Consider the following 25804-nt stretch of genomic DNA (forward strand, 5'->3'; position numbering starts at 1 on the left):
TCCCCTGTGTATTTAAACCTCTGTCTTCCCTTTGTCCTGGGTCGGATTGTTTGTTTTTCCTGCGGTGTTGTCTGTCCTGTTTTTCCTTCTGTGTTCCTGCGGTGTTTGTTCGTCTTCCCTCCTGCCTTCCATGGTGCTTTCATGATCTCCTGATCTCCTGTATCCCCGCGTAAGCCTCGTGTTTTGTTTGTTACCTGTTTAGTGTTAGTGTTAATGTTTTGTTTGTTTTGTTAATTACTTATTTAATTAAATAACCTTTTATTTTGACTATCTCTGCATCTGGGTCCATCTCTCCATCCAAACCGTGACAGTACAATCCGACCATAATATGGACCCAGCAGAGATTAGTTTTTGGTATGAAAGAGTTTATTATTTTGATTGTTTGGTGTCTGAGCAGGAGGGGGGAGGTTCAGACACTGCTGAGACCCTGGAGGCGATCTTGGTGTTGGAGGCCTGGCTGAAAGATCGATTAGCCATTACGTCCCCTACCTCCTGGAGGTGCAGGAGCGGTTGAGGACACTGCGCAGCCCTCGAGCCCCATCCACTAACCCCTTCGAGGGATCCCGTCTGGCCCGTGGTGGACCCCGCAGCCTGTGGAGGAGCTCTGCGGTTGGTGGTCCCCGCAGTTTCAAGAAGGGTTCTGCTGTGGTTGGTGGACGTTGGAGAGGGGGCATCCATAGCAGAAGCCTCACTCTCCAGCAGCATGCTCACAGGCGCCAGCTACCTCCAGCCTCGACTTGGCCCCAGCCGTCTCCAGCCTCAACTGGGTTCCAGCCACCTCCAGCCTCAACTGGGTCCCAGCCACCTCCAGCCTCAACTGGGTCCCAGCCACCTCCAGCCTCAACTGGGTCCCAGCCACCTCCAGCCTCAACTGGGTCCCAGCCACCTCCAGCCTCAACTGGGTCCCAGCCACCTCCAGCCTCAACTGGGCCCCAGCCGTCTCCAGCCTCAACTGGATCTCAGCCACCTTCAGCCTCAACTGGGTCCCAGCCACCTCCAGCCTCAACTGGGTCCCAGCCACCTCCAGCCTCAACTGGGTCCCAGCCACCTCCAGCCTCAACTGGGTCCCAGCCACCTCCAGCCTCAACTGGGCCCCAGCCGTCTCCAGCCTCAACTGGATCTCAGCCACCTTCAGCCTCAACTGGGCGCCAGCCACCTCCAGTCCCTGCTCCTGTCCCGCGCCGGAGGGTCCCGGCAGACGCCACTCTGCTTCTGGCGTCGGAGGTCCTCGCGGTGCCTGCTCCTGTCCTCGCTCCTGTCCCAGTCCCACGCCAGAGGGTCCCGGCAGACGCCACTCTGTTTCCGGCGTCGGAGGTCCTCGCGGTGCCTGCTCCTGTCCTCGCTCCTGTCCCAGTCCCACGCCAGAGGGTCCCGGCAGACGCCACTCTGTTTCCGGCGTCGGAGGTCCTCGCGGTGCCTGCTCCTGTCCTCGCTCCAGTCCCTGTCCCACGCCGCAGGGTCCCGGCAGACGCCACTCTGGTTCCAGCGTCAAAGGTCCTCGCGGTGCCTGCTCCTGTCCTCGCTCCAGTCCCTGTCCCACGCCGGAGGGTCCCGGCAGACGCCACTCTGGTTCCAGCGTCTGAGGTCCTCGCCGTGCCTGCTCCTGTCCTCGCTCCTGTCCCCGTTCCACGCCGGAGGGTCCCGGCAGATGCCACTCTGGTTCCGGCGTCTGAGGTCCTCGCCGTGACTGCTCCAGTCCCTGCTCCGGTCCCCATCCCACGCCGGAGAGTCCCGGCAGACGCCACTCTGGTTCCGGCGTCTGAGGTCCTCGCCGTGCCTGCTCCAGTCCTTGCTCCAGTCCCTGTTACGCGCCGGAGGGTCCCGGTAGACGCCACTCTGGCTCTGGCGTCGGAGGTCCTCGCGGTGTCAGCTCCAGTCCTTGCTCCAGTCCCTGTTCCACGCCGGAGGGTCCCGGCAGACGCCATTCTAGTTCCGGCGTCAGAGGTCCTCACGGTGCCAGCTCCAGACCCTGCTCCAGTGCCTGTCCTGTGCCGGAGGGTCCCGGCAGACGCCACCTCAGTTCTGGCGTCGGAGGTCCTCGCGGTGGCAGCTCCAGTCCCTGCTCCAGTGCCTGCCCCACGCGGGAGGATCCCAGCAGACGACACCCTGGTTCTGGCGTCAGAGGCCTTCACGGTGCCAGCTCCAGTCCCTGCTACGGGCCCTGCGAAGTCTTCTCCGGTCCCGCGCCAGAGTTTCCCCGCGGGCTTCCCTTGTCTTCTGACGTCTGAGGTCCTCACAGCGCCGGTGCCAGCCCCTCTTCAGCGCCGGAGGTTCCCCGGAGACGTCACAGCGGTTCCGGCGTCAGAGGTCCGAGCTGCTGCAACTCCGGTTCCATCACCAAGTCCGGGGCTGAGGGCTTCCCCTTGGTGCTCAGTCCATGAGGGGCCTCAGAACTCGGTTCCTGTGCGGCCACTGCGCTGCCCTTCCGATCCTCAGTACTCTGCCCTTGAGCGGCCCCGGCGCCGTCCTCCCGATCCTCAGTACTCTGCCCTTGAGCGGCCACGGTGCCGCCCTCCCGAGCCACAGAACTTTGCCCTTGAGCGGCTACGGCGCCGCCCTCCGGAACCTCTGAACTCTGCCTTCGAGCGGCCACGGCGCCGTCCGCCGGAGCCCCTGAACTCTGCTTTTGAGCGGCCACCGTGCCGATCTCCCGAGCTACTGAACTCTGTCCCTGAGCGGCCACGGAGCCGTCCGCCTGAGTCCCTGGGCATGTCCCGGAGTCCCTCCTCCGGTTCCCCCCTCCTCCCTCCCGTCTCGGTTTTGTTTTTGGGCCGTCTGGTATCCGGCCCTTGAGGGGGGGGTTCTGTAACAGTCTGGCTAGTTGGGTTGTATTTGTCAGGTCAAGACTGTTTCATAGTTATCTTGTAGATCTCTGTTGTTTGTTTTAGTTTCATGTTTGCACTCTGTTTCTGTTTGTTTCCTGTTTTATTTTGTAGTCTGTTCCTTGTGTGTTGTTTCTGTCTTCACTTCCTGTCGGTGATTGTCTTCCTCTGCCCTCATGTGTTACACCTGTGTTCAATTGCCCCTGCCTCCCCTGTGTATTTAAACCTCTGTCTTCCCTTTGTCCTGGGTCGGATTGTCTGTTTTTCCTGCGGTGTTGTCTGTCCTGTTTTTCCTTCTGTGTTCCTGCGGTGTTTGTTCGTCTTCCCTCCTGCCTTCCATGGTGCTTTCATGATCTCCTGATCTCCTGTATCCCCGCGTAAGCCTCGTGTTTTGTTTGTTACCTGTTTAGTGTTAGTGTTAATGTTTTGTTTGTTTTGTTAATTACTTATTTAATTAAATTACCTTTTACTTTATAATTTCTGCATTTGGGTCCATCTCTCCATCCCAACCGTGACACACGGACGTGAATGTAAATACAAACTTGCACGTAAACACACATTGAAAGGAAGAGAGACTTTCTATGCTCTCATCGTGGAAACCTCTCACACTGCAGAGATAAGTGGGTGAAGCAGGGTTGATTTCTATCACTTTTCCAAAGGATGTTGACACCAACAGAAAGCCGCCTATCTTGACTTTTCCTTTTATCCCTCTACACCGCCTTCATCCCTTTCTGTCACTTCTCTGTCAGGCTCAAAATCATCCACTGAGATATTTCACCGTTCTAGTTGTGCGCCCCATTTTCCTCTAATTTTGGGGGAAACTCTCCTGCAGAACTCTGACGCTCAATGACATTTTTAGAAATAACAAAACACATCTGGAGAATTTCCAGTGCCCATTGTTTCTGTTTTTGCTCAGCAATGCCTTTTCCTTTTTCTGATGGGTTATTGTCAAACGGACAGATAAACATTTCCTGTCCTGTCTTCTCTTTTGATTCTTTATGGATCAATTGACTTTTCCTTTCTCTAAATCCCTTCTCTACCAAACACAATGAGAAACAGAAGTGTGTTATGGCATGAAGATGGGTGAGGGGGAGGCGGATGGATCCAACAACTACCGCACTCTGGAGAAAGAAATGTGAGGAGAAAGACAGAATCTAGCGAGACATGGAGCATGACCTTGTTTTCAGGCTCCCTAAGAAATAACAAGTTGTTTCCTGACTGTGAAATCAGGGAACTAATGCTGGGCTGGGATGAGATTCAAAGGACAATGAACACAAGATAGCAACAGTGAGCTTTCTGTTCTCCCTTAAAGATGGACGACCAATTTCCACTTCCTCACACTATCCTATAAAAATATATACAAATGCTGACATCTCGATCACTTAGAGCCGGAGTCTGTGCAGTAGCAATCAGAGGATTAAGCCGCTGTATGAACAAACATCAGTGGGATAAGAACTACCTATAAACCATCTTTGAGGAAAAAATGTTGCATGTATACTTTTAATTTGGTCCATGCACCATATGCGCTAAAATAGAGGAGGTAAGATGTTTGACCTTTACTGCAGCCAGCGACCAGGTGGCATATAACTATTATTATTATATTATAACTATATTATTTGGCTTCACTATTGCGGAATCATCATGTCATCCAAAAACAATTTTGGAAATGTACCAGCTAGAGGGGAGTTTGATGAAGTATCCTTATCCTCAGAGATTGAATATAGATGCTTGTTGGCTACATAAAAATGATATTTTGAAGATGACAAAAACCGCCTGTCAACACAATATATGTTGATTGTTTAATTGATTCAAAAAATGTAAGTCTAAAGAAGTGGTGTAAGTACCAGATTAGTATAATTCCGAGAACCCCTCTGGTTAGCTGGTAAGAAATCATTGAGCACTAAACCTTCTGTAAAAAGAATCATACAATGAAAGAATTATAGTTTTTTTACACAGTTTATTTTGTACATTACCAGGCTAACTTTTCCCCCTGTGTTTCTAGCTGCGTTGCTAATATAAGCAAACCCGCTGCTGACAGTATAGTTTACTCACAGATATCAATGACAATTGTGTAAATTTTCTCATCTCCCCATTAGCATTTCCCAAAATGGCCAATTATTCCTTTAAGAATTAGCTGCTGCTTCTAACATAAAAAGCAGGTAGTTAAACTAAGAGAACCTTCAACATAAAAGAGCCTGTTGGAAAAACCATACATGATTTACAGGTTGATAGCACACTTTGAGGTAACGTCTGAAAGTCATATTCGTAATCCCCATCATACATCCCGACAACAGAGTCAAAAGCCCTCCTCTCTCCTCTCACACACAAAAAGAAGGAGACGGATACTGACAAATGAACCCATTAACTCAACAGCACATTACCCACATCACCCTGTCTGGACGAGGACGAGCGAGAGAAGGTGGAAGGATGGTGGAAAGTATTTACGGGGGAAGAAGCCGAAAGGCAATACTGTAAATCTAAAAAGGAAAAAAGAGAGAGAGATGGATGCGACAGGGCAGAGGAGAATGGAGAGAGAGAGATGGATGAAAGAGTGCAGAAATGGTGTGAGAGCGCCAGAGAGGACAGGGAGGAAAAGGTTGATGTGGATGTATAATGGCTGATGCTGAAATTTTAGTGGGAGGCTACAGATCAGTGGACTGGTTGTAAGGGGTTTGGGATTTGATCCCCTGTGGAGTTATTTTGGACGAGGCCTCTCTGGTTTGCCACACTGTGTTAAAGGAGGTGTTAAAGGAGAGCTAAGCCTCTATGAGATACCGACGTACTGTCCAGAGGGCTGCAGCGGCCGCTAAGCTGCTTCACGCCATCGAGACAGGAAACAAGATCCCGGGTTCATTACGCAACACGGCTCGGATGAGGAATTCGTATTTCTTGAAACCTTATGCAAGGAGCGGTGATGAATGGTTTCCTCTAAATGGCCGTGAAAACAGGATGACGGAGGAGGGAGGGAGTTGAGTGGGAGGTGGCTAAGGGGGAAACAGGGATGGAGATGTGTGGGCAGAAGTAAGGACAGATAGGATGAGAGGGAGTTGGGGGTGGAAAGATGGAGAAAGGGAAGGAAGGAAGGAAACACTGGAGAAAGACGTGGAGGGTGGAGGAGAAAGAGTGGAGCTGGTGGAGGGGAAAACTAAACTGTCTGGAGGAAGGAGGGCAGAATACAGAGCTGTCGCCTGGCTCCAGGCTCCACATTACTGTCAGCACTGGCATCTTTATCTGCTAAATGCACTTTTGATGCCTCACCACATATGTTGCTGTAAATTACTTTTAAGACCCATATTAGATGATGAGGAAAAAGGGACAGAGATGGGGGCCAGAGTGCTGCAGGTCCTTTTTTTAATGGAGGAGAGAAAGGGGAAGATTTCTGGCACCAGTTTTTCTTGGGTGCGTTACTCACTCCTGATCAGCGTCTTCTCCTCCTTCTATCCTTTCACCTCTCTCCTTCTCCATCCTCCACTCTTATCTTTATTGTCCTCATTTAAATTCCCTTATTTCACTGGTGTTCTCCCCAGTATGTCCGTCCTCTGCCCTTCCTCCTCCTGCTGCCCTACACGCTTGTAGACATTCTTTACTGACTTTATCTCCGTTCTGCTTGTTGTTTTTCTTTTTCTCTTTTTTTGGAATATATTAAATAGGAGAGAGAAGGGCCATATAAGGAACCAGAGTTCAGATAAGCCTTGTGTGGGTGGATGGCTTTTATTGTATTATCTTTACTTTAAAGACAAAGACTGCAGTTTAATGATCAACCGAAGTTTCAACACACAGTGATCCATACAGCATTCATCTACATATATCTATAAGAACCTGGCTTCTTTCTTTTTTCCACATGTACAGCAACCACAGCTACACAGAGAAGTCTCTAATTTAGCATGATGGAAATAGTAACTTATTAAATCTATATTTTATTGTATTAACATCTTTACCTGTCTCATTGTATCATCCACACTAAATAAAGTTATTTCTGTGAAAAATCTGTACTATTTTTACGCAACTATGCAACTTGGCAGTACAAGTCATCATTAATATCATTTTCATCACTGATTATATCTGGAGCTGATTTCTACTTGGGTTGTGTTGAGCTAATTAATTTGATGAGTTCCCTCTACACAAGTTGTTTTTCATTTCAGTGGAGTATCTTGAAATTTATGGATTCATTTAGGCTTTTAAAAATGTAAATCAGTTCAGCTATAAAAATCAAGAAGCCCTGTCAGATACAAACCTGGCGTTCCTTCTGGCGTCCTACAGCCTCCAATCTAAACCCCTGTGGACGTCTCGCCGAAGTCTTTGGACACCAAAACTCCAAAGTTGGTGCCCTTGTAGCGTAGTGGCCATCTGGACACAACATATGGTAAGGTATGCACATGTCCACCAGTACGTCCTCTGAGGACAGTACAGTCCTCTCGTGCTTGCGAGTCACTCTGATCTCATTTGCTTGATTTCAAAGTCTATCATTAAAAAAAAACAAAAAAAACCAGGAGAATTAAGTGCGACTGCATTTAACGCTCCACCGCTTTTATTGCGGATCTTAAGCCAATCTGGAACATTTCCTGTATTTATAGAAGCAGAGTCATTATATTATTCTTGTGCTGTGGCAACGCTATTTAACGGCACACTAAAGCTCATCCAACAAATTACACAAAGTCACGACTCAACACTTTAATAAGATTCCAAAAAGTTTGGCGTGAAACTGAGAAGGAACATAACGATCCTGACGAGTGACATTGTGCATATGTACATTATAGATAAAAATACCACTGAGGTTTAACTTAATCGCTTAAGAATCTTGAGTTATCTTCACTTATCCCTTAGTAAATATCAATTAAATTAAAGTAATATTCGGAGTAAAGGGTAGGGAATGCAGTTCAGGATTAAAATAGCTAATTTCAGTAATACAGTAATTAGTAATGTAATTAGCCCCAAACATAGTGAGCAATAGGCTCTCCACCTGAACCCGTCATGTGTCATGTTTACATTTTATCCTGCCTATTTCCAGACTGGAGGAGGAAGACCTTCTCTGGTAGACCTGAGGTAACTGCTGCACAATCCTTCCATCACATTGACTCGCAATTTGCAGACCTGTCATTCAGAAGTATTGAATGCCTTCTGTGATGAGTGACACAGGCCGCTCACTTTCCTGCCGCTCGTCTGTTTCCACACAGAACAAGATCTCCTCTGTGGACGTCACTTTAAGTTTTCTTCCACTTGAGACCAAACTGGAGTGGAGGGAGGAGGTCACATGTTCAGCATTACCCGAACTGGGAATCAGTGAGATTCTGCCATACTTTCCATTTCTGTGGAAAGGGTTGTTTTCTGTTTTCCCATGACAGGGACATATAGACCGACCTTCTGGGTAAGAAAGATTGCAGGTGTAAGTATGAGAGATGAGTCTGGCTCCATGAAGACAGAGACACCCACTCTTACTTTGAGAATGATTCAGACCCTTGATGAAAAAAAAGACTTGGGATCTTAAACATGGAGGTTAAGATCACGCACATGATTTGGAATAACCTTTCTCCTTGAATCAAATATTTGAATGCACTGTGAACACAACTTGTGACCAAGTGGGCATACAAGAGAAAAAGGTTCTTTTCAGTCTTATGCCCACAGTAAGTACAAGACTTGTAACACATCTTTTCAGAAACATTTCTTACCTTAGCTGGTTCTGCAAAATCTATCTGCAGGGACTCACACCTATAACAGCTAAAATGAAGGGAATAAAAAAGAGTGTGTGGGGAAAATTGGCTTAATGTAGCTTCAAAATTCATGGTTCTTGTCCCCTAGCACAGAGGCAGCTCAAGAATCCACAAGCACTATTTAAATGCAACAAAAAGCCAATTACGGCACGAAGAAGGAAAACGTGAAAAGCTTTAGAATGTGTGTAAGACAGTCAGAGAGCGTGTGTCCTTGTTTTGGCAGGTTGCATCCCTCTAGTGGGAATCCCCTCCTGCATGATGTGTGGCTCCTTGCTCCTGGAAGCCTCTGGCCTGCGGCATGTTTTAACACCCGGTCATGTCAGGGTCGCCCCTTGATGAAAAGGTTGCTCTAGACCACACGCTGTCAGGTAGGCCACTGCAGACTGGGCAGTAGAGAGAAACACAAGCGTGGCACTTCATTTCAATCACCGCAGTGTGCTGTGGCTCGATCCGCTCTCGTGTCTTCGCCCTCTGGGCCGGTGCATGGCCGTGTGGGCCAGACCATTTTCAGTATTTCCCTGCCTCCTGTGCCAGCTCCCCTTTTCCAAGTGTCCCCAATCCATTCAATCTGGAAGAAACCAACCCTGTCTCCTGGTAATTACATTCATATACAATTAATCTGCTTTCCCAATTAAGTTGTGGTGCCAACATCGTCGCTAATCCATTCAGAGGCAACGTTTTTTTTTAATGAATGAAGCCCCACATTTATTTCCAGCAGCCACAGTCGCCAGGACGTGGTCAGGGCGGACGGTGGGCATACAAAGTGCACTCCTGTCACACCAGTGATGCACTTGTTGATACAAATGAGTTGTGTATCAATGTAATTTGTCGGGGACAGGGTTGATGAAGCAGGCTAAGTGGGACTCTTCCCTCTGGTGTGTATCAGTCAGGGAACAGCTTCTGAGTGCAGGGTGTACACAATGTGCACCAGCAAACAAGATTCAACAAAAACTTCGACAGCCCACTCGAGCCTGTTCATACCTGGGAGCTTTTAAATCCGAGGTGAGTGACAGGAGCTCAGTATCTCTCCAAACATGCAACACACCTTAGCTGTTTTCTTATCTTTTTTCTGGTGGGTTGGTCACATAGTTATCGGTGTGAAGCCCTTGGTATCTTTATTACAATGTGGTGGAGTATTTATGACAGTCCATTGACAGACACACAGAGGAATCACCTCTTCATTAGGCAATCACATAATGTTGTAGGTTAAAGTGCGAGTTGCTGGCTAAGTTTTTGGTGTTTTGGCTTCTTATCATATTTGAATAAATACACTTCTGCAAAAGTCTTTTACTTGATTTAGATATTTCAAGTTACATAATTGTGGACATTTCTTTCAAATATAAAATCTACAAGTCTCCTTTTATTAGATTAGATTAGATTAGATACAACTTTATTGTCATTGAACAGTACAAGTACTTATACAACGAAATGCAGTTTAGCATCTAACCAGAAGTGCAAAAAAGGCAGTAAAAGTGCAGAGTATGTGCATATTTAAAGTGAATATGTAAATAAATAAGATCTGTACAATGAGACATATATATGGGATATTACAGTATATTATCATTCTTGCAGATATAAGAACAATGAATACACTATGAACAAGGTAAATATATAAATATATATAAATATGAATACACTATAGGCGGGATAATACAGTAGTAAAAAAAGTAACAGTCTAGTGCATTATTATTATTTATGCATTATTTATTGGTGATTGTCAATCCACAAATATATAAAAATGTATAAAATATAATTCCTGACTCACAGAGTGATCCCTTTCATCTAGGATCAACCATCAACCATCAAAAAATTATGACAAATGAACCTTGCCGTCCTCTTTGACACAAGCTCATCGTGGATTTAATACTTTCTAAAAATCCATGTAAGGGAGGAGAAACCACTGAGCCCGACCCTCTCCCTTCCTCCCACCCTTCCTTGGAGGCCACCTTTGATTATGTTCATTGTTTCGCATTGTTCCCCTGTGTCACGCTTTGTCTCGTGTTCTAAATCTCATTCTAATTTCATGCTTAACTATCCGGAGGGAAAATGCTCCTATAAGCACCAGAGGAGTATAGGACCTCGCTATGTCGTCCGTCTTCTCATTCTTTTGTCTTACTTGAAAAAATATTCATCAGATTCTTTTTTTGTCTACCTTAATTCGACTTTCGCAGGAAGGACAGAGACGTTTTCTGACCTTTCTCTTGCAGATTTAATTAAAACATGCACCTTTACAGTTCCTCCGGTATTTTTCAGTTCCTCTGATTGAATTTCTCTCTTTGTGCACTAGGCACAACACATCGCACCATAAAATGTGAAAACACTTTGTAAGGTTAACATTTCGCTCAGAAGCAACTTTCTTACAATAGAGACTTAAAAGGCTCCTGGGAGGCGGAAGATTTGTCAACGCATGTCAGGCAGTCAGAGTGGTGCTGCTGCCACTGCACAACAAACCTGCTAATGATCTTTATAGCCTTTAGAAAAGATAGCCTTCAGAGTAAAAGTTTCTTTCGCAAAACATCCACTTCAGACAATGAGGGACTTGGTTCTCAGTGTCTCTTAACAGTGCAGGATTTCCACTGCACCTATGTTATTTTTAAAAGCCTAGACTAACTTTTAAAAAGTAATATGTTCTCATTAAGTTCAACCTCGGACGAAAACCTGTCACTTTTTTAAAATAAATATGAATTATTTGCTCGTAGGTCCACATTTCAAATTTTTTTAAAGAATATAATTATATTTACAGTCCATCGATTGGTGGTATCTTCTGTGTCCAAGACTCAAACTCGAGACGTGAAATTTTACTTTAATAGTTTATTTTTTGCCTCTTCCCAGTGGGTTGTCAGTCTGAATTCACAAGACAGTTACTGTGGACTCGAGTAGTGTCCCTATTTTTATAGTACTAAAAAAGTAAAACAGAAAGTTCTCAAACTATTCCCTCAGTTAATCCGCTTCTCCTCTGCCCATCTATACATTCACTATGTTCCAAACAGTCATATCTTCCCCAAGTTCATTGCCTCAGTTTCAATTCTTACCCAATAAAACCTCAACCTCATTAGAGCATCATATAAAAGTTCTCACATTCAAATGTAGATGTTAAAAAATCTAATTACCTGCTATCCCCAAATCTGCAAATCACATTTGAGTCAAGTTAAAAGATCACACACGTTGGCTGGATCTTTTCCCTTTTATATTTTGTTGCTCTATTTGCTCAGAAATTTATTAAGCACGTGGATTTTTTGATACACACTTCCAGGCCTTTAAGGCTGGCATAACAAGACAAGTTTTGTCAAATAAACACGCGGCGGCGTTGTGAAAACCTCGGCAGCCTTGAGGTTTACGGGCCACGCCAGATTGATGATGTTCAAACAGCAGCTGAAAGAGCTGTGAGGGATTTTATAAAGAGCTCAGGGGGTGACAGCTGAGTCGGCTGACATGACCCCTGACCTTACACCTCTTTAGAATGTCAGCACGCACGTTCATGTGCACGCGCTAACACACACACACACACTCGTGCGCGCGCATAACATCCTGGGCCCAGTAACTCTTAAATACACGCTCTCTGTCTTCCCTGTCTCTCGGTCTCGCAGACAGACACACACACACACACACACACACAGACAGACAGGGGTAGTCTTTGAAGGCCGTGGCAGTCGACACTAATGTGTTACAGGGTCCCAGTAAGTAGCTGCAAACTGTTTTCTTTTATCTACAGGGGAGCAGATAAGGAGATAGGAGAACGAGGATGGCAATCATCAGGCAACCAGACTTCCTTCACGTGATCAACTCTTATCTGCAAAAAGCCCGATTTTCGCAAACTCACTTGTTTCCGGGCGAACAGCGGCAGGTAGTCTGTTTATTTATTCATCTGAGATTCTTGAGAGCAGTGTGAACTTTGAAATCAAGCAAAAGCACAGGAATAATATTATGATCAATTTTGTTTTACAGAATCCTGAGGCAATGAGCCAGGATGAGCCGGATTTGCACAACATTTCACTTTATGTATCTGTTTATTAGCTGAATAAACAAATGACCATACACAACAAACCAAACAAGTTTAAAACTAAATGCCACAGTAGAAGAAATCAAACGATAAGGAAGACACTCGGCACCCAACTCCACCGCAGACTATTGAGTGAATCTGTAGAGATCAAGAGGTTAGATGATTGACTAAGAGCAACGACAAGTTCGAACCGATCAGACGCAAGGAAATCTAGAGTTAAAATTCAGGTTTACCCAATAATCTGCCTGCTGCACCTAAGAACAATCTTGATATTCTTCTCTGTAATCTTAAACCCACCCACACTACAAGATCAGTAAAATAATGGTGACTACTTACTCAGAAGTTTAAATTAGTGAAATGATCAGTATAGATTATCTGTTCTTCAGGTGAGATTTTTACTATCGAGCTTGGCAGAACTCTCAGCTGCTTCTGTCTCAGTCTCTCTTATTGGCTGTTGTGGTTCTGCTGACATAACCATATGTAATTACGAAGTGGCACTAATGAGTCTGCGGCTGTTTAACCCCGCGACCAGACAACCTGGGCCCAACATCGGTACTGACCAATGTTCCTCAGCAAATTCCTCCTCGGATCCTTGGAGGGACAGAATTGAATCAGCCCCAAATTTCCTGTAGTCTGAGCCTAGCTTAAGGGAACTCATTTTTTTGAAGAGAAAAATTGTGATAATTAAGAAAATGCTATTAAATAATTAAGCATTTTACACACCTGCACAAGTAAACTCTCTCTCTCTCTCTCTCTCTCTCTCTCTCTCTCTCTCTCTCTCTCTCTCTCTCTCTCTCTCTCTCTCTCTCTCTCTCTCTCTCTCTCTCTCTCTCTCTCTCTCTCTCTCTCTCTCTCTCTCTCTCTCTCTCTCTCTCTCTCTCTCTCTCTCTGTCGAAGTTGCCCATTATCTTCGACTCAGTTTGCTTTCTTTTTTTTTGTCATCTATATTCTCAACACATTATTTTCTCTCTATCCCTTGCAGTCAGAAAGAGGATGCAGCAGCAGCAGCAGAAGCAGCTCCTAATTATTTTATTGCATCAATATTGGTCACTGCTGGAATCACAGTTGTAATTAAGTGTGATTTGAGTTTCTTGGGGTGTGCATGAATTAATAATGAGCTTATCAAAAAGCACTTGGGCTGATTGCCAGCCATTAACACCTAGAAACAGAGAAAGGGAATTAAGTGTAGTGTGCTCCTGGCTCAGGAAGCACATCGCATCCGTCAGTTAGCACCTTTTTTGTAAGTTAACGTGGTGATACTGTGTGTTGGCAACAAGCTTTGAGATGGGAATCAGTTTCTGAAAGTTATGGTGGGACACACACATGCCCAGACACACACACACACACACACACACACACACACAATTTGAAGTGTCATTTGTAAAGGTACGAGAGTATTTCTCTGGGGAAATTTGGCAGAGGAGATCTAAAGAAAGTGATAGCTTGACATCTCTCTCCTAATGCCATTTTGGGGAGAGGGGCAACATGTTGAAGCACATGATCAGAAAACTTGCTTGTATCCTATTACGGCTGAGATAACATCATCCCCTTCAAAACAGGCTGAGATCAGCCTGAGCAACTGTGACACAAAGTTAAATTACTTTCTTGACTACCGCCTCTGAAATGAGCATGCTTTTAGTGTGATTTTGTTTTGATTGTATTTAGACATAAATCTACACACAGTAGCCTCAGATCACTTAAGTTGTCCACACAAGTCACTCAGTAGGAACAGATAGTACGCACAGTTGCATGAGGAGTGTGTATCAGAGTGAAGAGCACCACTGCTGTGGAGGCTAAGAGACATGATAGCTGCTTTCTTACATGCAATGAACTCCAGACATTTTCCTTAAAATTTCCAGAGGTCTGTATGTGAGAGGCCAAAAGTCCGAGTCAGTTGCTCCTTTTTTTCTGGAACATTTCCCCGCCACCCACTTTGGAAAATGTCCTATAAATGTTGTGTGTTGATGACATTTCTAAGACGCGACAGACACAAAACTGAAAGAATATATCTCAGGATCAAAAAAGTGGAGCCATATTTGTAGAAGATACTGAAGATTTAGACAATCTCCTGCTACGTTCTTTACTTGTGAAAGCCAATCTCTATAAAATGTCTGAAAATGGTAAGTGACACATGAAATGTCCTTTATTTATAGAAAAATCAGCTGTATTGCTCATCAAGTGAAGTTATTTGCCTTACAGTCACCTTTAATTGAACAAACCATGTTAAATGCTCAAGTTAAAGGATTGTTAGTGTCAGTGCTGCAAGGATTCAGATGATCATGAAACAGAACAAAAGTAAAGAGCTTTAAACAATGAAACTGCATCAAAGGCATTTATTTGAAAGGACTTTTGAGATAATAAGAAATTGCATTTGCAGAAACACTGATTTAATAACCCACATGTATTTTTAATAACATTGCCACGCCACAGCGTCATAAACAAATGTTTATTGGAGCTCCCTAATTGAATATGTCTGAGCTTTGTGGCTCAGTTATAAAATTCTTCATAGCGTGTGTGTGCTGCAAAGAGGCGGGCCCCCCCCACTGAGCCATGGTCGGGTGGCATACAGTATTGTGACGGGCGATGGAGGCAGATGGTGCGCGTCGAGTCTCTTCTTGCATGACAGAGCTGGATCTGTCAAATGGCTGGGGTATAACAGAGGACGTGGTTTGGCCATGACTCAGCAGTGCTTTCTTATCCGATTTCAAAGTCTTCCACTTCAAACAATATCCTCATTTTGGATTTGGTCCGATGAAAACTTGTCGGTGCCACTGATCCAAGAACTGTTGATAAAACTCATGTTGGGGCTTCTGCTTCTGTTTGTCTGTGAGATGCCACGGCTCCTGCTCTGACTTTGGGCCGCATTGAATCACTCCGAATTACTAAATGTGCTAGAAATGTCATTGGAATATTAACTTCATGACATTTTTTCATAGCATTTTGGAGCTTATATTTACAACAGGAAGATGCAGTCTGTCAATAATAGCCTTCATAAGGACCAACCTTCTGTTCAGCATGTGTGGCAACAGGCACAGGGGAAGCAGATTCACATACATGCCAGCCTCTAGCCTTAGGCCAGCTGGGAAATGGTTGCTTTCTGCATCGCTTCTCCCGTGAGTCTCTCAGTGAGTGTGTTCTTGACTTCCAATCTACTGCTGCAAATGAGTGAATTATTAAAATCCTGTTCTGGCTTTTATACACGCATCTTCCCTTTTTAAAACTAACAGCACAAGAACAGTGAGCCTTCACCCACACTTTTAATTACCCTTTAATAAAAAACACTTCCTGCAGTGCCATTAGGAAACACTGCACTGTAATCTGAATGAGAAGTAGTGTGCGGCTCGGCTGAAATCTTTGGTGTCTGAACCCGACCTGAGTCCAATTCAGTTAATGTAAGCTGCACTGAGTTTGTGTTGCACTGCAATGTTTTCCTCCCATTACAGAAATATGCAATGTCAAAAATCAAGTAGGCTAACCTATCCAACATCTCCGAACCCTCATTTTTAAATCCGAATTATCATTTTAAAATGTTATCTGAGCCAGGCCCAGGCTACTGTTACACTGGCTCAGTTTGGGTATCCACACTAATGAGAATGGTGGAGTCCTAGAATACAACAGAAACACTTTTCAAGAAGGAAAAACCTGTATCTTCATTGTCCAGATGTATCCAGACACCTTAAGTGTAGATAATGTTGAGATGATGTGATGGTTGAGTGTTTTCACCATTATAGTTTTCTGGATTAGTGTTCACGAGTCACTTGAAGAGCAAGAGCAAGCAATTAACTAAATTGCCCATAGCCGCATCAAAACATATCTGCTGAAGTGTAGAAGGCACACAACACTTTTTTGAAGAGGCCCACACTCTTGGATACAAAATGTGGTGGAAAAAACATCTTGTGGTGTCTTAGCAGGCACATCGTCCAGAGAAGGAAACTGCTGTGGCCTCGTCCCGGTCCCTGTTAGCGTCCCCTCCCTACTGAGCTGTGATAGGGGACGAGTTACTGTTGCTCTAATGTTTTGTTATTTAAAAATAAAAGATGGTAACCGCCAACCATGATGTTTCCTGCTGCATCCTATTTATATTAGATCAAAGAATGATCAATAGCAACATCACTTAACCATGGCCACCAATAAATCATACTTAATACATGTCCTGTAGAGTTTCCTTGTTTATATCTTGTGGTTCTCACAAAAATGCCTTGTGCGTACACTTGGGGCCTGAGTGCATTTCCGTCTCATGAAACATTTACAAAGCAAACTTTTGAATACTTCAACTCATGCTTTGTCTCTGTCCATGTTTACCAGCTTTCATTTGTATTAATTCGAAGCTTCAGTGGTGCATGACTGCATTTCCTTGCATTTTAACGCCACCAACAGTCAGTCACCTGGTTACTGTGAAACCCAGTGGCAAGAAGTACATGTATATTACCTTCCCATCATGGTTACAATCATGTGTTTCCCAGTACATGTTCACGTTACCAACAAAACCTGCTCCTAGAAACCTCCCTGCATAGTGTTACTACTGGATACAAACACCAACACCAGTATCTAGGATGTTGTATATTGATGCACAAATCCATTTTTACCAATGTCATATCTTTTTTGGCATGTGGACAAAATGCACAGAGTAAACAAACATACTTACATGAACACAAGTATTTGCATATGCATGAGCACGTACAGCTAATATGTCGTCCATTTAAACAATGCCAAGCAGTCTTTGAACAGTCTAGCAACTACACATGGAATCACCAGAGAGACACTCGATGGGTTCTGTCTGAATTCCAACTTCACTGACTTGGTGCTCTTCACAGATAAGAGTTAGAGTGTTTTCACAAAGCCACACAGCTTTGTTCTACGCCCTGCACGTCTGTCCCTCTCCTTCCATCACTATTTGTCCTATTTTTCCTTTTTATTATTTTGTCAAAGACCTTGCTCTGTGTCCTTGCTTTTTTTATTGAAGCTTTTTAAAATGTTTATCAATATAACTGGGTTTACATTCACTAAACCCCTTATTTTATAAAAGAAAACAACTTTCTTCAAAGTGGTTCGACCCTGTGACCTGCTCTCACTGGGCTGGCGGAGTTTTATTGGCTTTCATGTGTAATTATCACGAAAAGAAATAAGACGCATTGAAGTATGTCGGGGCACGACGAAGATGAAGACTCCGACTTCTAATCAAGAAATGAACATTGCATTGATTTTCCTCATGCTTTGTCCTGTAATGTTCGTATCTTTAGACCATTACACAGATTAGAATTAGGCAAATAAATGGAACTACAAACCGCATTGGTTTTTATGATAAATGTATGATGCAGTCTTTACTGCCTATGAGGTCACATGCTGACTGGGATTTTCAATTTCATTTATTGTAGTGTAGTTTGTCCTGCTAAATCCTACAATGCCAGTGAGTGAGCCTTTATCTGTGTGTGTGTGTGATGGGAAACAATTCAATTTGATTACTCTGATACATTCTCTCCTTGTCTGCCTGTCTGTCTGTCTATCCGTCCCATCTGTCTGTCTGGATGAATTTCTTCATTCACTTTTGTTCCCACGGTGATGTTGCACCCAGGGAGCGGCACTCAGCGCAGGTCACACACAGCCATCTAGGGAATGAGATTGTCAGTACTCATCACCAAACAACCTTCCAAACGACTGGAATCAAAAGTGATCTGAAAGGACTGACGTAGTGGTCAAAATACGGTATAAGCGGACGTACACACATTCATGTGGCTGCACACAGACACACACGCACGTGCAGACTCAGGACAGAGGCACATGATTTCTCACTCTTATTTTCTCTATCTGAAAAAACAACACGCAAATAAATCCTCCCACAACACTCACATCTAGGTGTACCACCTGTGCCCCTCCTCTCCCTCGCTGCTCCTCTCTAATCCACTTGAATGTAGCTGGATATTAGATTAGAAAGTTATAGATGTGATTATTCGTCCCTGGGCACAGCCATCTATTCGCTGATTAAAACATGAACTGGGGGCCATTATGTAACTGCTTAAAGAGATTAAACCTAGTCACCCCCACGGGGCCCGCTCTCTGTTGTTACATGCAATAGAGATAGTGCAGGTATAGGCACACACACGATGGCATGTCTGCTGTATCTCTACTGGTAGCGTGGCAGAACAGCAGAAGAGTGACAATAGACTGATGTTAAGAGAAGGGAGCCTGGGAATGTGAGCTGGTTGGAGCTTTAACTTTCCACGGAGTTGAGTGTCATTTTCATTATCGTCAATTTGCGATTTGCACATGTTAAATTGTGACATTTGGTTTGTTTTCCTGGATATGTAGACGGCTCCGAACATTAGCATAACCTCAGTACAACCCCAAAGAATATACATTGACATGACTTAATTGTGTTTACAAGCCAACAAGTCTGATTAGTTTCTTTCTAGAAAGTGTGTAGTTACGCTTCTGTTGCTCCTACGACAAGAAAACAAGATAACAACTTCCTCCACCCAAATAAATCTGGGCTGGTTCAATGATGAAAACCTCACAGCCATTGTTATCCATCATTCTGAAACTCTCATAAGCATCCTGCCGGTCGCTGGCTGTTCATTGTGATTCATCTAAAGTTGCAAGTGGAGAGGAGGATTATTGAAGCCAAATGTGTGTATACCTCTTTATAATGGCCACATTTGACAGTGGGACAAAAAGCCTGCCGTCATAACAATGGGCCAACAAATATTGGAATTGGGAAAGCTTTCCATAAGTATATCTTTAAAGGCCTTCATGCTGCTGTGTTCAGCTGTAGACATGAAAGTTGAAAGTTGAAAGTGTGTGAAGAGTGAAAAAGAATAAATATCCCTCCTGTTTAAATGTAAATTACAATTAAGCCACCATAACCCTGATACAGAAACGACCATCTCCAGTGGTGATGTCATTTGAGTCTTCACAATCGTGATCGTGGAGTGAAGCCCATCAAGGTCCCGTTAAAACACCAATCACCCGTTGGTCTCAGTCGTCTATTGTGACGTCTCACCCTCTTATCATACAAAGATACACATTATTAATTAAAGTCAACCTTATCAGGAAAAAACACTTGAACATGCATCTACAAGAAACCATCTTTGGGGAGAAACAATGATTTGAGGTCAACTAACTGCACAACCGGGGTGGTGGGGCCTAGGGGGTAGAGTGGGCGTTCTCCAACAAGAAGGTTGCCGGTTCAATCCCCGCTCTTCCCGAACTGCATGCCGAAATGTCCTTGGCAAGATACCGAACCCCTAAATGGACCCTCACAAAAAAAATGTTGAGTGTACTATAAATGTAAGTCGCTTTGGACAAAAGCGTCAGCTAAATGACATGCAATGTAATGTAACATGGATTGGCAAGGGTTCATGACCTATACTGCAGCCAGCCACCAGGGGGCAGTTACAATGTTTTGGCTTCACTATATGGGTCAGGGTTCATGACCTATATTGCAACCAGCCACCAGGGGGCAGTGACAATGTTTTGGCTTCACAATGGGGCAGGGTTGACAACCTTTACTTCAGCCAGCCACCAGGGGGCAGTTAGTTTGACTTGCCTATTGGGAAGCTGCTGTGACGTTCATCTTTATAAAGAGTTATAGTGACTGTCCTGAAGTCTATGCTGGTTGCCTGGCAACCTTACACTGACAACTAGACATCAGCGAGTTCAAATACTAGAGAGACATCAAACTGCTCATATAACCTCTCATAAAGCAGGTGATTAAGCTTAGTCGCTAAAGTATGGAAGTATTAATTTTAAAACTATTCCTATTAAAACTAATATCTATACTAAAAATAACTGTTCGCCATTACTGCACATTGGCATTAATGTAAAACACTGAACACTGAAGACTATCCATGTTTTCCCAAATCAGCTCTGAATAATAAAACACCTTTCTATCACCCTCGTCTCTGGATTCTGAAAGTGGTGATATCCTTTAATATCTTATTCTACTTCTGTCTCCCCCTCTCATTATCACCGTGTCTTTGATGCTACGGGTTACAGGCTCAGAAAACCAATGGGAAAATATGTTCAACTTTCTACACACTCTATATCTATCTCTGTAATAATGATCGACATGAATAAAGTGATGTTGGATTGTCTTTGATGAATCTAACATTCAAAGAGAGGGGGACATGAAGCCAGCGCGACAAAGTCCTCCGGGAGCTTAGTTAGAAGTGGATGTGTTGGGCTCTCGGGCACACACACACACACACACACACACACACACACACACACACACACACACACACACACACACATTAATCTGTATTCTTTCAGCTTAAGTGGAGGAGTTCTTCAGTTTTCACATCTCCCGTTCACAGCAGTGGAAATAACAATTCAAACTGTTAGAAATGAGGAAGAGGAGGAAGCAGGTTCACATTCAACATTAAGAAGAAATCTGTTTTCAGTTTGAGCTTGTCGGAGCTTCAGCTGTGCGTTTCTAACCTAAACATTTTCTTAAGCAAACCGCCCTTTAATGCACCATTTAAATATCACATTGAATTCATAGGCAGTAAAGTATATATATATATATATATATAGATACATTGTTCTACCACATGGAACTGTGAAAACCCCCATCGCCATTGACTGTTGCTAGTGCTGATCCATATCCAAGAGTGCCATATGTTTCTTGTGTTACTTATTGCTTTCCCATTCCCAATAAAGTGGCAGAATAAAAAGGCTTTTACGGGTCCCTGCGGGTAGCAGCTACTTCCAGTGGTAGTCACTGAGCTGTGGGGCTGCTGTGGTGACAAATGGCACCGAGCACATATTTTACTATTGCCATTTACAATGCATGATGCGGGCTGTGCTGCTCAAATGACTGTGCAGCGACACAGCTGAGAGTTATGTTAGCTAGACGACTGTGGGTGGGTGGTGTGTGTGTGTGTGTGTGTGTGTGTGTGTGTGTGTGTGTGTGTGTGTGTGTGTGTGTGTCCTGCAACCACACATTCACAATGAAATTAAACTTGTTTTAAAGTGTTTCATCGGTCAACTCACATGTTTATCTTTCCCATGGGCACTCAAGGGGGCCAATTGTGTATTTATATCATATCAGTTTTTTCATTTTCGAAAAAGATGATGTGCCCAAACAAAGCTTTACACATGATTGTGTTTTTATAAACTTGTGGAAATGTGGAAACACAACGATGACACAAACTCGCGGTCGCCACGTTTCAAGCAGCTCAGGCTACTGCATGTTTTTAAAGAGATGGAAACGTGGATCATTGTTTCTTGCAATGCAGCCTCTATCATTTTGTTCTGGCGGCACTGAAAGATGTTTGGTACAATGAACACTACCTCATATTTGCCATTGTGGTGAATACATAATAGTTGGGACGGTGACCTCCATCTAATCCACGTGTACAGGAACCAAGATAAACAAAATCAGCTTTCAGAATGTTTATATAATTTTTTTTTTAGCTCACATCATTTTGGTTCTACTGTGCTTGTAATAATGTTGATGGACTCTGTTGGACACACACACACACACACACACACACACACACACACGTACACACACGTACACATACACACACGTACACACACGTACACACTTACACACACACACACACACAGACACTTACACATACACACACACTTACACACACACACGTACACACTTACACATACACACACACAAACACACACACACACTTACACACACACACACGCACACACACACACACTTACACACGCACATTTACACGTACACACACACACTTACACGTACACACACACTTATACATACACACAAACACACACTTACACATACACACACTTACACATACACACACACACACAAACACACACTTACACATACGCACACACACACACACACACTTACACGTACACACACGTACACACACGTACACACACACACACACAAACACACACACTTACACACACACACACTTACACATACACACACACACACAAACACACACACACACTTACACACACACACACACTTACACACTTACACGTACACACACGTACACACTTACAAATACACACACACACACACACACACACTTACACATACACACACGTACACACTTACACATACACACACACACGCACACACACACACACACACTTACACGTACACACACGTACACACACGTACACACACACGTATACACACGTACACACTTACACACACACACAAACACACACACACACTTACACGTACACACGTACACACTTACAAATACACACACACACACACTTACACACACACACACACACACACACACACACACACACACACACACACACACACACACACACACACACACACACACACACACACACACACACACACACACACACACACACACACACACACACACACACACACACACACACGTCCAGGTGGCCGTCAGGGGGCAGACATCAGTCGCTGAGCTCTCGGAGAAACGTGGCTCCTTGTTTTGCTCCGCACCGGCAGCGCTCAGTTGCGCACGCTACAGAAAGACACTGTGGTCTAGAAGTCGCCAACTAGTCACAGAGGACAAGTCCGAGTCAGTAAAAGTAAAATATCTGTCTGAAGAAGCTCTGATGGTGTTTGTTTGAACTCATAGAAGATTGATTCAAAGAAGCGTAAGAGGGAGAGAAACTCTTCATCCTCAGCGTGTGGAGCGAGGACAGCGGAACCGAAGTCACGCATCATGTCATTAAATCCGCAAATTACGCATACATTTAGTGAGGTTTTAATTCCATCCTGTTTTGTTGTCATTAAAGTATACACATCTTAGAGAGGGGGTCTAGTGTAGCCAGAGGGCGGTGGCATCTCCCCCCTCTCTCTCCCTCTCCCCCCCCTCTCCCTCTCTCTCTCTGCGTAAACGGGGAGTCTGGAGGAGAGAGGGAGCGCTCACACAGCGAGAGAGAGAGAGAGAGACGAGCAGAGGAGGCTGTGCCACAGACACGAGTGGAGGGACCCGTGCTTACTTTCCACCACCTCGCACTTCTCACAGCTCAACCTGCAGGAGACCGGGACTCAGACACCGGGACTATACCCACCTCTACCCGCCTATACCCGCACCTTTCCTGGGGCTTCTTTTCTGGAGGGACTCGATTGACTGATCCGCGGACCCAGTGGTGGAGGAGATTTGGGCTGGCGTGGGGGGGAACAGAGGAGTTTTCACCGTTTTTATGTGTTTTACGCGCCGCTGGCACTAATGGGGACAAGTGGACAGAGACGAAGTGGAATAGGACGCGAGCGCTGCGGCTTGGGGAGGATGTGGATCCTGCTCCTCCTGGTGCTCGCCCGGCCGGGACTCGGACAAGGTAAGGCAGGACTCGGACTCCTCTCTCTCTCAGACCCCTCTGTGGAAATAACAGTCCCGTGAATTGTTTGGAAGCTGTGGAGCTTCTCCTCCAGTGATGTGCTGGTGGGTGGGTGTGTGTGTGTGTGTGTGTTAGTGGCGGTATGCCGGGTGGTACACGCAGCGGCTGGATGAGCTCCTTGCAAAGGAGGCATGCAGGCTGCACTTTCTCTTTTCTTTTTTTCCATATTCCATTTGAATTGCTCTGGTCGCAGGTGAGCGCGTTGTGTACGTGTATTTCTTTCAAGTGTCAATCACGTCAATTTGCGCATTTCCTTCCCCATCTCTAACTGCGCTGCTCAACTCGCAGCCCACGTTTCTCTGCGTGAAGCGACAAACACAGGCTTCAGTAATGTAAGACCACTGGCCTCATGTGCGCTGGATGGGATGAGGACAAGTAAAGTGCAAGAATAAGAGAATAAGGTTTCCGTTCCCAACAAAGAGACACACACACACATACATGTACCTGCAGAGAAACTCCCGAGGAGCTCAGGTTGACCTCAGCTCCATGACAGATGTATTTATATATTGGTAAATACAAACTCCGAGGCTGCAGGTAAATGAAGGTTTGAACCGTGAAGGGCAGGAGGACCCCCCCCCCCCACACACACACTATAGGCGACTCTAATGTCTCGTAACTGCAGGAGCACTTTGCAAAATAGATGCGACGCTTGGCTGCTTCGATTGGAAAATTGATCAGAAGTCACAAACACTCGGAGTCGCCACGAGCATGAAGCCAATTATACCCGTCTGATAACATAAAGGAGAAGAACAGGAGTCTGCAGGAGAAACAAGCTGCAGACACCAGGGGATCAACTTCGGGATAAAACATCCTCAGCTCTCCCATCATTATCTAAACAGAGCTCATATATATCATGCATGAACACATATTAGGTTTGTGTTGTGTTTTTTTGCAACACATGCAGGTGAAGAACAAGAGGAGTTTAAGAATGATCTGGAGTGAGAGCTGTTATCTCCTCAGAGTGTCTCCGTGTGAGAAGCTGCTGTCTGAGATCCTCCTCTCTGTCACACTCTCTGTGACCTCCTGCAGCTAGGGAGCAACTTCTTCACCCAGAAGCATCAACGACTCCACCCTTATGTTGTTTTATCAAGCTGATTAACTCGCCTTCACATTTCCCCCCTTTTCACGGCCCCAACTCGCTTAAGTTTGACCTTATCACCGGGCACTCATTGTGGATTTCATCCCTTATTAACTGTAATATTCTAATATCCCCTCAAGATTTATGTGTTACTTGAAACTTTACGCTCCATTATACCACTGATATTCCACTTGAGTACCTCATGAGAGGAAACTGTACAAGCTGCCTGGTCTGCAGCAGGAAGGAGTCGGTAAAGTGGAATCACCTTTACTCATTGGCCTGCCTGCATGGTTGTGTGTGTGTGTGTGTGTGTGTGTGTGTGTGTGTGTGGAATTTGGGCCGTAATAGGACATGATGTCGCCCTTGTTGCCTTGGGGAGCAGCATTTCAGCAACACCCACCAATATTCATTATGACCGCTCTCTATTGCTTTACTGTTAAATCAATACGCCGCAATTTAGGGCCACGATTTGAGCAGCCCTTTCTCCTAACTCTGATAAATTACTCTTTGCCACCGACATGCGACTCAATTTGACTTTGGTATAGAGAAATCTGATAATTGGAACGTGAAGCCGGCGATGTTTCTCCAGGCAGATGAAACTCCTGCAACCTTTTTTTTTTTTGCCCGCTCTTTGAAAAGTGCCGCCGCCCCTCCACCTCTCCCTCACTCTGCTCCAGTTTCCCCGTCCTCTCCATCCCAGCTCTGCACGTGTCTGCCGTGTTAGTGTCTGTTATCGTCTCTGCTCCGAACAACTCGACTCGCGTCTCTGAAGTTGTCCCCTTTGTGTGAGGAGTCACTCGGCGAGTTGCTCTATTGAATGGGGCAAAACACACAAACACATTGAGCGAGCTGT

The 25804-nt window shown here is 44.8% G+C and overlaps 1 protein-coding gene across 1 annotated transcript in view; it reads left to right on the forward strand.

Moving 5' to 3' along the window:
* The first annotated feature begins 23710 nt into the window (after nt 1–23710).
* unc5ca (unc-5 netrin receptor Ca) overlaps nt 23711–25804 on the forward strand; it is a 197201-nt gene continuing 195107 nt past the window's right edge. The window contains exon 1 of the mRNA XM_061072126.1: nt 23711–23813. Within this exon, the coding sequence (XP_060928109.1) occupies nt 23765–23813 (49 nt within the window). The 5' untranslated portion in view covers nt 23711–23764. The remainder of the gene's footprint in view (nt 23814–25804) is intronic.

Source organism: Limanda limanda, chromosome 5 (genome assembly GCF_963576545.1).
Source record: "Limanda limanda chromosome 5, fLimLim1.1, whole genome shotgun sequence".
Taxonomy (NCBI): domain Eukaryota; kingdom Metazoa; phylum Chordata; class Actinopteri; order Pleuronectiformes; family Pleuronectidae; genus Limanda; species Limanda limanda.